Raw genomic sequence first — 15,446 nt, 5'->3', positions numbered from 1 at the left:
TCTTGATCATTACTTCCATGTCAATGAATGATCCAACAGTCTATATTTCTTCCTATAATTTGGCTAAAAAACACTGATTAGTCCTATCACCTTAAGGTGGTTTATAATATCATTGAACCCATTATTTATGAAACATGAGATTCCATCCATGAGTTATCAGACTATATTTCAATATCAAAAAATTACCTTAAAATCCTAACATTTTTCCCATTTGAGCTTAGCGCAGTATTACTTCCATAGACATCAGTGAAGATTCTGCCTTGAATTGTTATTAATGTACCTAATAAAAGATGGGAAAAAAAGTTCTGAGTAAGACTATCTCCTCATGCACTTAATGTCAAAAACATTAGAAATATTCCCAATAAAACCAGCATCTAGACACCTTAATACGCTGTGTACCACTATTGTTTAGCATTGTTCTGAAAGTTCTAGCAAACAGAGTAAGTACCTAAAGAGGTGTTTCACGGAAGACTCAATGGGTGATTTACTGGAAAAAATAAGTAAGATTCCTGCACTAAAACAAAATAAATTCTAGATGAAATAAAAGTTAAATATAAAAGTAAAATCGTAAGAAAGGATTTTCAATCCTAGAAAAATAAGTGAATATTTATACAGTATTAATCTTGGGATGGTGGGCTATTAGCACAAATATGAAAGAAGAATTAACAAAGTAAAGATCTATAGGTTTGATAATAAAAATTAAAAGTTACTGAATGACAGGTAAACCTAAATAAATTTTTTAAAGGATAAAATACATTTTAAAAAATGTTTGCCACAAATATGACAAGTAAATGGTTGATATCATTAATATAAAAAGAGTTCTTATGACAGGATGAAAAAAGGACAACTAGCTTTAAATTAAACAAAGGAGATGAACAAGACATTTATAAAAGAAGAAATACAAATGATCATTTTAATATAAAATACATTCAATTACATAAATTGAAGAAATGAAAAAATTTCTAAATGACCTACCATATTTTTTAATATAAATAATTGAAAAAAATTACCTAGAATTGTCAAAGTTATAAAATTGGCCATTCTCATGTGGTGCTGTTGGAATTATAAACTGGTATAATTATAGTTATATAATGAACATTTGCAAGCTAGCAACATGTCCAGTAAGGGGAAAGTTAAATATAGTAAATTCAGATGCAGCCATGAAAAATAATTTTTAAAACAATATTGGTAATCTTGCAAAACCACACGTTCAGAGAATTTTAATGACCTGGGAAAACGTTCACCACATAATTTCAAGTGAAAAAGTAAACAACACTGCAGTGCTTGTTTGTGTGCGTGCATGCTTGTGTGTGAGTGTGCTCATATATTCCAATTCTCTATTACAATATATATTTTCATGTTTCACATATATTCATAGATTAGGACTGGAAGACAATAGATCAAGTTGTAAATCATTGATCTCAGGTATTTATTTTATATAGTAAGTAGTAGCTTGAAAGGTATTAATTTTCATAACCAGAATATATTTCAGCTGTCACATAACAGACCTGGAGTTCCAGATAAAGGTGTGATACTCCTTATCGTTGGTGTTCTGAAGCTTTTTGCCTGTAAAATAATGTCAACATAAAGTCTTATCTCTATTTCGTTCTTAGTTTTATTGAGTATTTGTACTTCTTACCTAATTTATAATTCAACAATATCCACAATATGACAGTCAAAATACTGCCTTTAACATATAAGAAGCAAAGTTTAGAATATTATTCCATTACTCTAGAGTCTGTCCTTATCCTTTAAAAATTTACTTTCATTTGTATTAATGTGACATTTCAAAATCTTTAGTCTGGCATTTTAAAATTCATTCATTCTTTTGCCATCCATGTAAGCCAAATCAGAGCGAGAAGATTCTTTAGTAAAGGCTTTCAGGAATTTGATGTAATAACATCACTGAAAGCCTATTCTTGGTTAAATCTATGACAATAAATTTAAAACAAACAAAAATTTCAAAAAGAGAAAAAAAAACAAGGTGGAAAAAAGCCCAGGAAAGTAAGCTTTTATAACCAAGTTAATGATGATTTTCTAAAGCAAGTCAGGAATAATTCTTAAGAACTGTCTCCATAGGGGGACAGGAAGAGAGATGAACTACAGAGACCATCAGTGTGATGAAAACTCTAGTAGTTGTGGTAGATACATTTTGTCCCCAACTCCTCAGAGGTGCCATGTCCTAATCCCCAGAACCTGTGAATATGGTCAGTTTCACAGCAAAGGGGAATTGAGGTTGCAGATGAATTAAGGCTGCTAATTAGCGGAGTTTAAAATACGATGAGTAGCCTGGATTATCCAGATGTGCCTAATGTAATCACAAATGTCCTTAAAAATGGAAGAGGGAGGCAGAAGAGGAGTCACAGAGAAGGAGATGTGATAATGGAAGCAAGGTCAGAGTGATATGATGTGAGGACTATACCCAATAATGCTGACTTTGAAGATGGTGGAAGGGGACCACAAGCCAAGGAATGTGGGCAGCCCCCAGGACCTGGAAAAGGCAATAAAACAGATTCTATCTGAGAGCTTCCAGAAAGGAGTGCACCCTCCTGACACCTAGATTTTAACCTGGTGAGACCTGTACCAGACCTCTAATTTACAGAACTATAAGATAATTAGTCTGGTTGATAGCCACTGAATAAGTGTGTGGTAATTTATTACGGCAGCAATAGAAAACTAATACGTACCTGTCAGAGATACTCAAGTACCTCTGCATACATAGATGAGGCTGGAGGGCAACATGATTAACAGTCCAGATTCTAGAGTCAGGTTGACCACATTCAAATTTGAGCTCTACCACCCCTGGCTGTGTGACCTTGGGTAAGCAATGTAATTTCTCAGTGCCTTAGTGTTGTCATCCATGAAATGGAGACAATATTATTAGAATCCAGTTATAGGATTGTTGTGAGTCAAGAATTAATGATCATAAAATGTCATCCATGAAATGGAGACAATATTATTAGAATCCAGTTTTAGGATTGTTGTGAGTCAAGAATTAATAATCATAAAATATTTAGAGCAACACTTGGCACATAGTAGATAATATATATTACTAGTTATTGTTATTCAAATAAACACAGGGTAACTTCCTTTAAAGGGCAAAATGAGAAATAATTACTGTGAAAGGGAAATATCCTAAGTGGGAAAAACAAAATTAAATTTGTAATTGAATTCAATAAAGCACATACTGAATAAGCCAAGAGCAGATCTCAGAGGCAAAACAAAAAATCCTCAGTAACAGAGACACAGGCAAATGATAGCCTAGAGTTAGAAATAATGCAGAAGAAAACAAAGGACCTAGAAATAGGTGAAGAAGATCTCATCTTTAGAAAAATTGAAAAGGCTAGAAATATGGGCAACCTTTTCAAAGAATAACCAAAATTTTTCTGGTGGTAGAGAATGTCCTCTGCATGAATACAAATATAATACAAACAAAATAATCTAGCACCTAACATATTCTCAATAGTAGATCCTCCTTTTCATTCAAAGACAACCTAAAAAAATAATGCCCATATATCTACTTAAAACTAAAAGGGTGGGGTTTTTACACTCTCAAACGAAAGTTATCAATTTTGAAATGTGAGGCTAAAAATGGCTTCAGACTTAATGTTACACATTTCGGAGTGGTTAAAGAACAGAGAATTATTTAATGGGGGTCTATCTAAAAGTAATAGAAAGTAAAATATCTAGTCAAATGACTTTGGGCAAAGCATCACTTTTAGAGAAGGGTATAGGAAGTGTCAAACGGTGTGCAAACGGATCTGTCTAGGCCACAAAGTTCTCATCTAAATGCTAATTGAAGGGTGCATATTAAACACTATATTAATTACCATTATATATATATGCATATTTATTTATTTTTATTTATTTTTTTGCATGGACAGGCACCGGGAATCGAACCCGGGTCTCCGGCATGGCAAACAAGAACTCTGCCTCTGAGCCACCGCAGCCTGCCCAATTACCATTATATTTTGAGGTGTGAGAATAGAAACAGATTGCTAATTTAGCACATCTTTAAAGATTACAAGAATCAGTGAGATTGGAAGAGCAGATTACTTTATCTAGAAAAAAGAGAGGGAAGGTTCTGAAACTTAAGAATAATTAAATAATGTAATAACAGTGAAGGATAATGACACAAGAAGTATAAAACATAGCAACAGAAAAAGCATAAAAATTAAAAGTTAGAAATACGTAATTTTGAATAGGATTTTAAACTACCCAGAAAAAAAATATGTGTGCAATCGTTTGTTTTTGGTGCTCACTAAAATAAGAAAAAAGTAAGAGTAAACACTTTAAGAACTTTTACAGCAATTTAACATTCCTGAAGTATTTCATTACAAGATATTGATCCTCAATAAATCAAACATTAAAAAAAAAAAACTGGCCCTTCACTAAAGATAGTTTAAAAAGTACTGAGCCAGGAAACAATGGAAACATTTCAAAATTCTAAGCCATTTTGCATTTCCAAACTAGAATTCTACTCCCAACTAATCTATCAATCAAATATAAAGGTAGAATAGAAGTTCTGGTAATGGAAGGTTTAAAAAATATATATTTTTTTCTAAGCATACTTTTCTCCACCTATATAAGGGAGTAAATAAAACAAGAGGACATAGTATTTAGGAAACAGGTAGTAATAAAAGAGGGAGAAGTAGAAGGTCCCCAGAAAGTAGTGATGAGAGATGCCACGATGACTGCCTTCTGTGCGGCAGACCTAGTGAACAGTCTGTTCATAGAGGACCCAGAGCCCGAAGTACAAGAATGGAGTCTTCTAGGCAAGGATGCTTCACTGGATTGCCTAATGGTTTGAATATATTGAAAAGATGTACTATTCCTAGTGGAAAGTTTGACACAGAGAAAACCAAGCAAAAACACAGACATAAAAGAGGTAATTATTAACTCTAGGAAAACAAAATAATGGATGAGAAAGGAAATGTAACCCACAGTTCAATACATAATTTGAGTGTGAATAATACTTACATAGACATAATAATGTTATGAATATTGAGCTATCCAAAAACTAGGGCATACTTAATTGAGAGAAGGGGTGGGAGGATTTTGTAGTAGACTGGTTCCAAAAATAGTTGTAATTGTTCTTCTCCCTATAGCTGCATCTTGCAATGTGATTTTGCAGCTCCTACTGCCAAAAGATGGACCCTATTTTCCCACTCCTTAAATTCAGACTGGTCTTGTAACTTACTTTGGTCATTAGAATATAACATGACACTTTGTATGGTTATGTTATATTCTAGGAATATAGAATATAGAACCTAGGCTTCAAGGTTCCTTGCATACTTCTGCTCTCTTTTGGAATCCCTAACTCCAACAACCTGAGCTACCTGCCAAAGGATAGAGAAACCATATAGAATAAAGCCTAATCAGCTTGTTTCAACTGAGGTGCCAAAGATGTGAAGGAGTCTAGCTAAGATCAGCAAAGTCTCCTACCCTACCACCAGCTGACCACAAATACATAAACAGCCCAGAAGAACTCAGTCTAGCTTTGCCCTGAACTGAAGGACCACACAGCTGATCCATGGATGCATGAACATAAACTGTTGCTGCTTGAAGCCACTCAATTTTGGGGTAGTGTTATGCAGTACTAGCTGATTATTATAGGGGTATGGGTGCTAAATCTTCATTTTCCTTAAGATGAACTAAATAGATACTCACTAAACTTTAAAGGTCCAAAATTAGTGATATGTACTTTTCTCAATAATAAACATATTATTTAGAATGATCAAAATTCAAACTTAAAGTTGAGAAAGTGGTTGACTCTGGAATTGGCAATAGGGTGGAAAGAGTGGACAAGAGACTGCTGTTTGTTTTTTAATTAGCCTTGTAAAACATTCAGATTTTAAATCATGTACAAATGTAACTTTGCTAAACTAAAAAATTTTGATTCTTCATCATTTCTGACCACAGCCCAATAAAATTGGAAATAATTAAAACAGAAACATAATTTAAAGAGATTTAATGATATCATTAAAGTTTAATGGCATCAAGAATTTTTTTTTCTCAATTTTGTCTTAACTGGGGAAAAAAATACAGACTTATTATTCAGCAAATATCACCTGTGCTCCTACTAAGGGCAAAATATTATGCTTGTTCCTAAGAACACAAAGATGAATAAATCCTATTCCCTGGCCCAGAACAAATATATTAAAATGTAATAATTACTGTACAATGAGCTAGATGCTAAAATGGTAGTAGATGGAATGATTAGATAAAAGCGCTAAAAATTATTGTTTACTATGGGACAGCCAGGTGCTTTCTGATCACCTTATAAATATTACATCATTTAATCCTCATAATAATGATATGAGATAATTTCCATTTTACATGTTATCTTCATTTTACAGATAATGAGAAAACTTCACTCTGCCGAAAGTCATAGGTGGTAACTGATGGAGCCAGAAATTGAGCCCTGAGCGTCAGCACTAAGCCACTATGCAACTAATGCACCCAGTGAAGGAAATCACTTAACTCTGCTTGGGGGAGTTTTGAGAGTTCTGTGCAATGAGAAATGATTTTCTAAGGAGAACTGAGTAAGTTGTATGGGTCCATGGTCAGGGAAAATGTTAGACATTGATAGAAACAGAATTGGTTCTCAGATATGAGTGAAGGGGAACAGCGGGCAGGGAAATACCAGTCATATTTGTGTGTTTGAAGGATAAATCTGAACAAGGCAATGAAGAAAGGTAGGGAGAACCACTGGAAAGCCATATGATAGTCAGATGAGAAATGACAAGACCAGGGTCAAAAGGCCATGGCAGGAGAAAAGATAAGGAGAGGATGAACCCAAGAGCTAATTAGAGATAAGGTCATCATGGTTGACTTCTGAATAGCTATGGGGCTGACTGTAAAGGTGAGGGGAAAATCAAGGATGAGTATAGGTTTGTAGCTGAGTGAGTGTGTAGAGGGTGAGAAATAGCAGGTGCCATTTAGGTATGACATACTAGGAAGCATGGGTCAATGTGTAGGGAGAGAGATGGGGACCAAAGATAATTTGGGAATCATAGAAGCTTCTTGAGGAGATGGGTCATTATTGTCTTCCTCAGCATTTTATCTTACTTTGAACCATTGTACTACGCAGTGACAACTTAAATTAAAATTTAAGGGCAGTGTGATGGTAGCTCAGTGTCAGAATTCTATCCAGCCCGCCATGCTGAGGACCCAGGTTTGATTCAGCGTGCCTACCCATGTGAAAAAAAAATTTGTTTTTTAAATGTATGGGATGAAAAGATGTTTAAAAAATATGGGATAATGGTTAAGAGAAAATGTATTATTATAATCCCTATATCTAGGGCAACTAACTTTTGAGTGACTGCTATGCTACCTGCAGTCAGATTTTATCCCACTACATTAGAAATTATACAAAAAGAGAAAACACTCATGTTTCTACTTAAAATGAAGTGGTGAGTCAGATGGGAAATAGGAATAGGAAGATTCAAACTAACAGTAGAAATGAAGAAAGGAAAAAACAGATACACAGGAAAATAATTTGGAAAATAAAAGTTCAATTCATTACTAAGCTTAAAAGAAAGAGAAACTTATCAGAAATAACAAAGGGGATTAGACGTGTATGAAAAATGGGTGAAATGATTCTTAATTATATGCTAATTTATTTAAATGTGAAAATAGATAATTTATTAAATAAAAAAATACAAAGCCAGTTCTGCAAATAAGAAAACATGAGGTCAGGTATATGTAAATTAGAGAGGAGAAGCCCACGTACGTTGAAGCTGCAGGCCCAGCTGTTGATGTGACCTTTGCAGGTATTATTTTCTGTAATAGGAACCCCATCCACACTGACTCTCACAGTGTAGGAATCTTCTGGCATTGCTCTGGAAGGTAAATGAAGAACACTGGAGAAGTGAAGCACCTCTTTTATTTACTAACATTAGGAATGAAAAATGCTGTCCCCCAAAACATGTCATTTTTGAAAAAAGTGTCTAAAATTTTAAGTGAGGTACAGTTAAATTCCCTTCTATATTATGGAAAGATGAAGTCTCTATCCTGAATTCTGTACTGTAAATTCTATCATCATAAACCTCAGGCATTGCCTGTTCTTTTTGACTCTGCACCTTTGTGCTTACTAAAAAGAATTCTTCAAACAACAAATGCAGTAATAAGCACTTAAAATAGTAACTTATCATCTAGCTGCACTTAGTTATTTAATGCTTTGTTTTTTAAAAAAGTTGTAGTTGAACAAATTTCCCATTAAGTAAGCTTTTGTTGCTGAAAAACAGGCCAGCGTGCCCACTGCAGATTAATTCCTCCAGAAAATGTGCTACCTGTTTCCAAGGTCAATATTGAAAGCTGCAATTTAAAATGATTAAACATTCTTCCTGAAGTTGTTAATAACACACATCAATTAGCTAAGAGTAAAGAACTTGAAATATCACTATACAAAATGATCATCTTTAATCCTAATGACTATGTCAACATTTTGAACAAAATTAATCAAACTGGAAAGGAGGGCATAATTTTGGTGTTTTGAGGCACATCAACACAATTTAATAGTAGCTATTTATCTTATAAAACAGCTCAATGATCAGATAAGATAATAGCTCTAATAACTTAGTAAATTATATAGAATCTTGTTATATAAGGAAAAACATTATAACTGAGTATAATAGAAGTACAAAATATTCTAAGTAACATAAAATAAAATAACTGGTAATCAGAAAAGCATTACTTACAATATCCAGGAAGATAAAATTATTATAATACTAATATGCATAACAGTCATTGTGATCTAATGAAAATAATTTTAGAAAATACACTTTAAAATATACCTAGTATAGCATATAATTTGAGTTGAATGGCTTGCATCTTTTTCTACATCACAGGAAATTGATCGGAAAGTAGAAACTAATTGAACACTGTTTCCCAACTCAGCATTATCAACTCCATAGTTAAACTGGCTTGCTTGAGCAAAACCTGGAAATTAGAAAAGTCAACAATTATTCATGGAATTCTATAGTCAGGGATCCAAAAGTTGTTAATCAAAATTGAATCATTCAAGTAGCTAACCTACTTCATATTTATCCCTATGAATATAATTTTCTTTGAAGCATAAAAATTGGCTTTTAATTAATATATTCAAAAAAGTATTGATTGACAGTCTATTAATTTCCAGGCATGGTTCTATACAGTGGAATCAAATAGCTTATATTCTAGGGATGGGGGTGTGTGTGCAGGCTGGGAGGAAACAGACAAATAACTATAAAATACACATTCCACCAGATACTTCTATGGAAAATAAAAGTAGACTAAACAATAAAGAAGGGGAACACTGTTTTGTAAAGGATGGAGTCTTTATCCTGAGTTTTCCCATAAAGCAAAATCTGAGGTGAAGACTTGCAAGTAGACAGTTCATTCATGCATTTATTCTTTGGGGACCAGGGAGAATAAAATCTGAAAAAGGAAAAGGTGGGCACCACTTAAGATAACTGGGACTCAATCTTTTTTTTTTTTATTTTTATTGACAAAACAACAAACAAACACAAACATTCTTAACCTACAAACATTCCATACATGGTGTACAATCAGTGGATCACAATATCATCCATAGTAGTATATTCATCACCATGATCATTTTGTAGAACATTTGCATCACTCCAGAAAAAGAAAGAAAAAGATAAAAGAAAAAAACTCATACATACCATACCCCTTACCCCTCCCTCTCATTGGCCACTAGTATTTCCATCTACCCAATATATTTTAAACTTTGTTCCCCCTATTATTTGTTTATTTTTTATACATATTTTTTACTCATCTGTAGATAAAAGGGTACATCAGACATAAGGTTTTCACAATCACAGTCACACTGTAAATGTTATATCTTTATACAATCATCTTCAAGAAACAAGGCTACTGGAGAACAGCTCTACAGTTTCAGGTACTTCCCTTTCGCCATTCAAATACACCATAAACTGAAAAGGGATTTCTATATAATACGTAAGAGCAGCCTCCAGGAAAACCACTCAACTCTGAAATCTCTTAGCCACTGACATTTTATTTTGTCTCATTTCTCTCTTCTGCCTTTTGGTTGAGAAAGTTTCCTCAATCTCTTGATGTTGAATCCCAGCTCATTCTAGGATTTCTGTCCCATGTTGCCAGGGAGGTTTACACCCCTGGAAGTCATGTCCCATGCAGAGAGAGGAGGGCAGCGAGTTCACTTGCCATTGTTGGCTGAGAAAGAGGCCACATCTGAGCAACAAAAGAGGTTCTCTGGTGATGACTCTTAGGCCTAATTTTAAGTAGGCTTAGCCTATCCTTTGTGGGAATGTTTAATATGAACAAACCCCCAAGATCGAGGCTTGACCTATTAATTTGGTTTTCCCCACCGCTTGTGAGGATATCAGGAATTCTTCAAACGGGGAAGTTGAATTTTCCCCTTTCTCCCCTATTCCACCAAGGGGACTTTGCAAATACTTCTTTATTCACTGTTCAAATCACTCTGGGATTTATTGGGGGCATCTCACTAACCTGGACAAACCTACAAAATCTCATGTTGGACTCAATCTTGCTGGGAACCTCTGAGGAAAATTCAAAATGCCTCTCAGAATGAAAGAAACACGGCAAGCATGTATCTATCAAATCCTTCCCCACTGGTTAAGGGTTACCTGTGGAGGAAATAATTTTTCCTACACTTTCAGGCAGTATATGTATATGCCAAAAGGGCTCCAATGTCTCAAGTCATTGCATCAGAGAAGTCCTGGCATAGACAAAGACATGCTGCATGCACTGGAGGTAAGAAGCTAGAAGCATAAATTGAATTAAAGTACACAGAGAGCTATTTGCAGCAGCTATGGCTGGAAATAGAGGTGAGAATAAGAGGTTGTGAGGTTGTGTATAAAAGGCATATGATACAGCCTCCCCCATGCACATAAATCTGCTCATGCCCTTTATTTTGAGTCAGTCACCAAGTCTACAAGTTGTGGCCAGCTGAGAGCTCTGCTAAAGATTTAACACAAGAGGGTGAGAGGGACACATCTCAGAGTTAGTGGGACTATTGCAACTGAGACTATAATTAGCATTATCATCTACCCTCTCTATCACCCACTGTGGATTCCTCTTGCGCTTAGCTCATGGGGTGACAGTAACCTTCATCCATGAGGGGCTGCAGCCCTTAGTTGCCTTTCCTGTTAGCCTGTGGTTGTTGTAATTGCCTATCCACGGTAATCATGTGGACATAAAGCCAAGACACCTCCGTGAATACCTTCAATTCCAGACATACTCCTCCTTATCCCCATTAGTTAAAACCAAACTTAGCTCTTCATGATAATCTGAATTATCTCTGATAGTATACTAAATACATCTGATGAGCCCAAACTAATCAGACTGAAGTGGTAGTTTTGGCTCAGTGAAGCTATATTTTGACACCTGGCAGAAGCATCCTTTACCTGGAAACTCAGACCTCAAATCCAGTGCAGCCTAAGTTGCAGAGACAGAAAGCCCAAATTCAACTGCAACCAATTTAAAATTATGGAACATTTTCAGTGTGTTCTACAAAGATCCATTAGAAAACATGAATATTGCAAAGCTTAGCACAGAACTGAACGTGTGCCAGATGTTCATCAAAGGCCAGTGCTCCTACACACCTGCTGTGGGAAAGCTGCATATTGGATCCAAGCTTTGAATCCTGACATCCTGGGTTACAATCTCAGCTTTAACACTTGCTCGCTGTATGACACTGAGTAGAATATAGACTCTCTCAGCCTTAGCTCTTCATGGATTATTATAAAAACTAAATGAGAATTTGTGAATAGCGTTTATTATGGTGCCTAGCTCATACAGTAAGAGCTCAATAAATAGTCTTTATTATTAATCACAAAAGTCCTGATTTTAGATACAGTATTGTCTCAGTTTGATAGGTTGTTATGACAAATACTGCACAACGGGTTGGTTTATACAATGGGAATTTATTATCTCATGGTTTCAGAGGCTAAAGGACTTGCTTCCTCTAAAGGGCTGGTAGCAATCCAATGCCGGCATGCCTGCAGTCCTTAGGCTTGAATCCTGCTTCCCATCAAATGGCCATGCCAACTCCTTTCTCATCCAGGTTCTGTTGACTTCTGGTTTTTGGCTCCTCCCTGTGGCTTTCTCTTTCTTAATTTCTTCTGCTCATAAAGTACTCTAGAAATCCAAATTAAGGCCCACCCTCATTTGAGTTTACACTCACAGGGATACAAATAAAGATGCATAACATGTCCAAATTGGGATGCATAATTCAATCTACCACAAGTATTAACATCCCTTTTGTAACATGCCACAGAAGCATTAACTTGGAGCCAGGATTCAAGTCCAGGTGGTAGACCGTGAAGCTACTAGTGTAACTTACTCTAGACCCTGTTTGCTCCTACTTTACCCTTTACATGTAAGAAAGGTGAGCAGAAACTAAACAAAGGGTAGAGATTTCAATAAACACCACTTTCTTTTGTAAGCTTAAACCTTAACCAAACAGCACTCATCCAACATGGTCTACGATACAAATTTAAGCATCAAGTTAACATGTGAAAGATATTTACACCGAATTTACAGTTGTGACTATGGAAAGGGAGTTACCTGAATCTACAATTGTGAATATGGAAAGGGAGTTACGTACACATGAAAACACAGAAAAGCAAGCTATTGTAAAACCTACCCTTTCCTTTTGCCAACTTCTGCTTATCTTTGGAGCTCACATTGAGTTTGTAACACGCAGATGTGCTGTTGCTGGCAACTGACTAAAGAATGGAAAGTTTTACTTGTGGTGTGGTTCAGGATGTGAGATGAGTTCTTTTCCTACTAGGTACATGTCATATCAATGATACGGTAAGAAAGATCTGTTTGTTCTTCAGCATTCCTGGGACTACAACAATTCTCAATACCACCACCAACGAAAGATGATACTGTTTTTTAGCTTAGGAATAGTTATAATGTTGAAGACATACATACTTACACACACACATCCTAGGAATGAATAGAATATTTACTATATTATACTATGCCATATTGTATATTATATTATATTATATTATATTATATTATATTATATTATATTATATTATATTATATTATATTATATTATATTATATTATATTATATTATATGTCTCCTAGGAGTGAAATCTACTGGAAAAGCATAACCAAATCAATAAAGCATATGAATATTTTCATTGTAAATTCTGCTTAAAAATAAACTCAAGTGCAGAAAAACTTCTAATTTTTTTAGCTAATTCCAAAGAGTTAAAAAAAGATACAAAGGAGTCAACTTTAAAAAATTTTTAATTTAAAAGTATAATTCTAAACAAGTAATTGCGTATAAAGAAAACATCCCTGGCTATGCTCCAAAGTACAAAGATTAGAGGGAGGGTTGGGTGTACCCTGGAAACAGAAGAGATTGAGACTTCAACTGGAAATTCCTGACATGTTGATGTATTTTTTCTTTTGCAGAGAAACTGGAGCTAGGAACTGCCAGGTACACAAACTTATGTCTCCTGATGGCAGCAATCCAAACATAACCCCTGTGCTGCGATCATGGAAAATATCATTGTTCTTAAAGCCAGCAGTTGTCATGTACAATGCAGGCTGTTTCGGTTTCTCCAGCTTAAAAAAAGCAAGGTCGAGGATATATAAGTCTACCCAAAGTCGTAATATTTACAACAATGGGAAGGAAAACTGCAGTGTAATAGAAGATAACTGCTAAAGAATAAAACCAAACCTTTAATACACATGCAAAATTATAAGAGTAAAAATAAAACGGCTCTAATTTACGAAGCATGTACTATATGATGGATACCTTAGAGACATCATCTTTTTCAGTATTCACAACAGACCCAAGAGGCAGGAATTAATAGCCTATTTTGCTGATAAGGAAGCTGGGGCTCAGAGAAGCAACGAAGAGTGGCAGAGGTGGAATCCAAAGCCGATTGAGAGCAGACAAATGTCCATGTGCTTTCCACCAAATAATTCTGATACTAATAAAATCATAAAAATGATATTATTCAATACTTCAGTTCAACAAAGATTTATTGAATTCCCACATGTGCCAGATATTTAATAGGGAAATGAAGAAAAAAGAACAAAGGTAAAATACCAATCCTCCCATCTTAATGATTTTCTAATGAAGAGAAACATGATAAATACCAAGGAAAATGATTGAGAAATACAAGGTATGGATATAAAGTAATAAAGCCTGTATAGTTACAAATGCTGCAGAACTTATTTATCAAAATATTAATGTTCTTCTTCAAAACAGTTGTCTTAAAGGGGGATACAATTATTTCTATGGTCATACCATTACTCAAAACATTTTTGCTTGGGCATCATAATTGTGAAATTGTATATTTTGGGATCCCAAAATACAGTCTTTTGAACAAAGTAATATGGAAGCAAATTTTTTGTTTTAAAGGTGAATATAATGTTTGGAAATAGCTAAAAGTAATTTGGGTACAGCAACATGTTGACAGTAGAATTTCAGATAATTCACTTTCAAAGTCAAGATTTCTATGTTTTACCTTTTAATAATGACCATAAAAAATAAAACACTCTGAAAGTCATTTAGAACCAACATTTAGGTAACAAACTAGAGTTAACAATTTCATTTAAAAAGTGATCTTGTATGATTGATAAATGAGGTCTGCCAGCAATTCCAAAAATGGAGTTATACAAGTGTATTGGTCAGTGACAGCACTGTTGAATCACGTATCTTCCCTCCAAATAAACTTTGTTCAAGTACCACATTACTATAGATAAGGGACCTCTCATGTGCTTTGCAAATTAAATATCATTGCTTTATACACATTCCTTTTACATCCTTGGTACCCAAAACCTGTATTAAAAAAGTATTTAGACTCAGCCTCTGAGAAAGACATGCTAACACATTTTTAGCCATCTATAGATGGCTAAAAGGGCAGGCAAATCAGGGTGGGGGCAAAGAGCTGTAGTTCTAACACTTAACTGCTCTATAATTCTCTGCCAAAAGCATCCAGAAATTGGGACTGATGGGAAAACTAGAAATTCACCATGACACTTTGTGCCTAATAATTAAGAGTATTACTCCTGAACCTAATTCCCTAGAAAGTCTGTCAAAGAGCAAATGTCGTAGCTAGATTAATGAGGCTGCGCATCCAAAATGCCTTATGAATAGAATTTTTTTTATCTATATCTAACTAGGGATGATCAGGGTCTTTGTACTTATACCCAAGCTATGGTTCCTAGGTCAGGAAAAATCTCAAGTATTGAGGGAGAAGGAAACGACTGAGTCTTTTGTTTTTGTTTCTGGTTTTAAACTGGGCATTTCTCTCATGGTATCTAAATCTCTATTAAAAACCCAATAGCTCTCAAATACATTTTCTAAACAGCAATTTCTAATATAAGGCAGCTATGAATAAAGATATTTATAAAAACAATCCTTAATAAAGATATTGTTTCCAAGTTTTAACTCTTAACGAAAGC

General features: G+C 34.7%; 1 protein-coding gene and 1 long non-coding RNA gene across 3 annotated transcripts in view; one reads left to right on the top strand and one right to left on the bottom strand.

The window, feature by feature from the left end:
• PKHD1L1 (PKHD1 like 1) overlaps positions 1-15,446 on the bottom strand; it is a 173,786-nt gene that overhangs the window by 155,480 nt on the left and 2,860 nt on the right. The window contains exons 3-6 of the mRNA XM_077167497.1: positions 8,799-8,943; positions 7,736-7,844; positions 1,509-1,566; positions 187-280 (exon numbers count right to left, since the gene is read on the bottom strand). Of these exons, the coding sequence (XP_077023612.1) occupies positions 187-280; positions 1,509-1,566; positions 7,736-7,844; positions 8,799-8,943 (406 nt within the window). The remainder of the gene's footprint in view (positions 1-186; positions 281-1,508; positions 1,567-7,735; positions 7,845-8,798; positions 8,944-15,446) is intronic.
• LOC143688965 (uncharacterized) lies at positions 5,288-13,881 on the top strand. Of its 2 annotated transcripts, none has more exons than XR_013178421.1 (3): positions 5,288-5,583; positions 6,360-6,545; positions 13,443-13,881. It is a non-coding gene; the product is annotated as an uncharacterized LOC143688965 (long non-coding RNA). The 2 variants fall into 2 exon arrangements; XR_013178420.1 differs by having other exon boundaries at positions 5,288-5,618.

The sequence above is a fragment of the Tamandua tetradactyla genome, chromosome 6, assembly GCF_023851605.1.
Source record: "Tamandua tetradactyla isolate mTamTet1 chromosome 6, mTamTet1.pri, whole genome shotgun sequence".
Taxonomy (NCBI): Eukaryota; Metazoa; Chordata; class Mammalia; order Pilosa; family Myrmecophagidae; genus Tamandua; species Tamandua tetradactyla.
The sequence above is the reverse complement of the archived record's forward strand: the minus strand, read 5'-3'. Positions and strand labels throughout refer to the sequence as shown.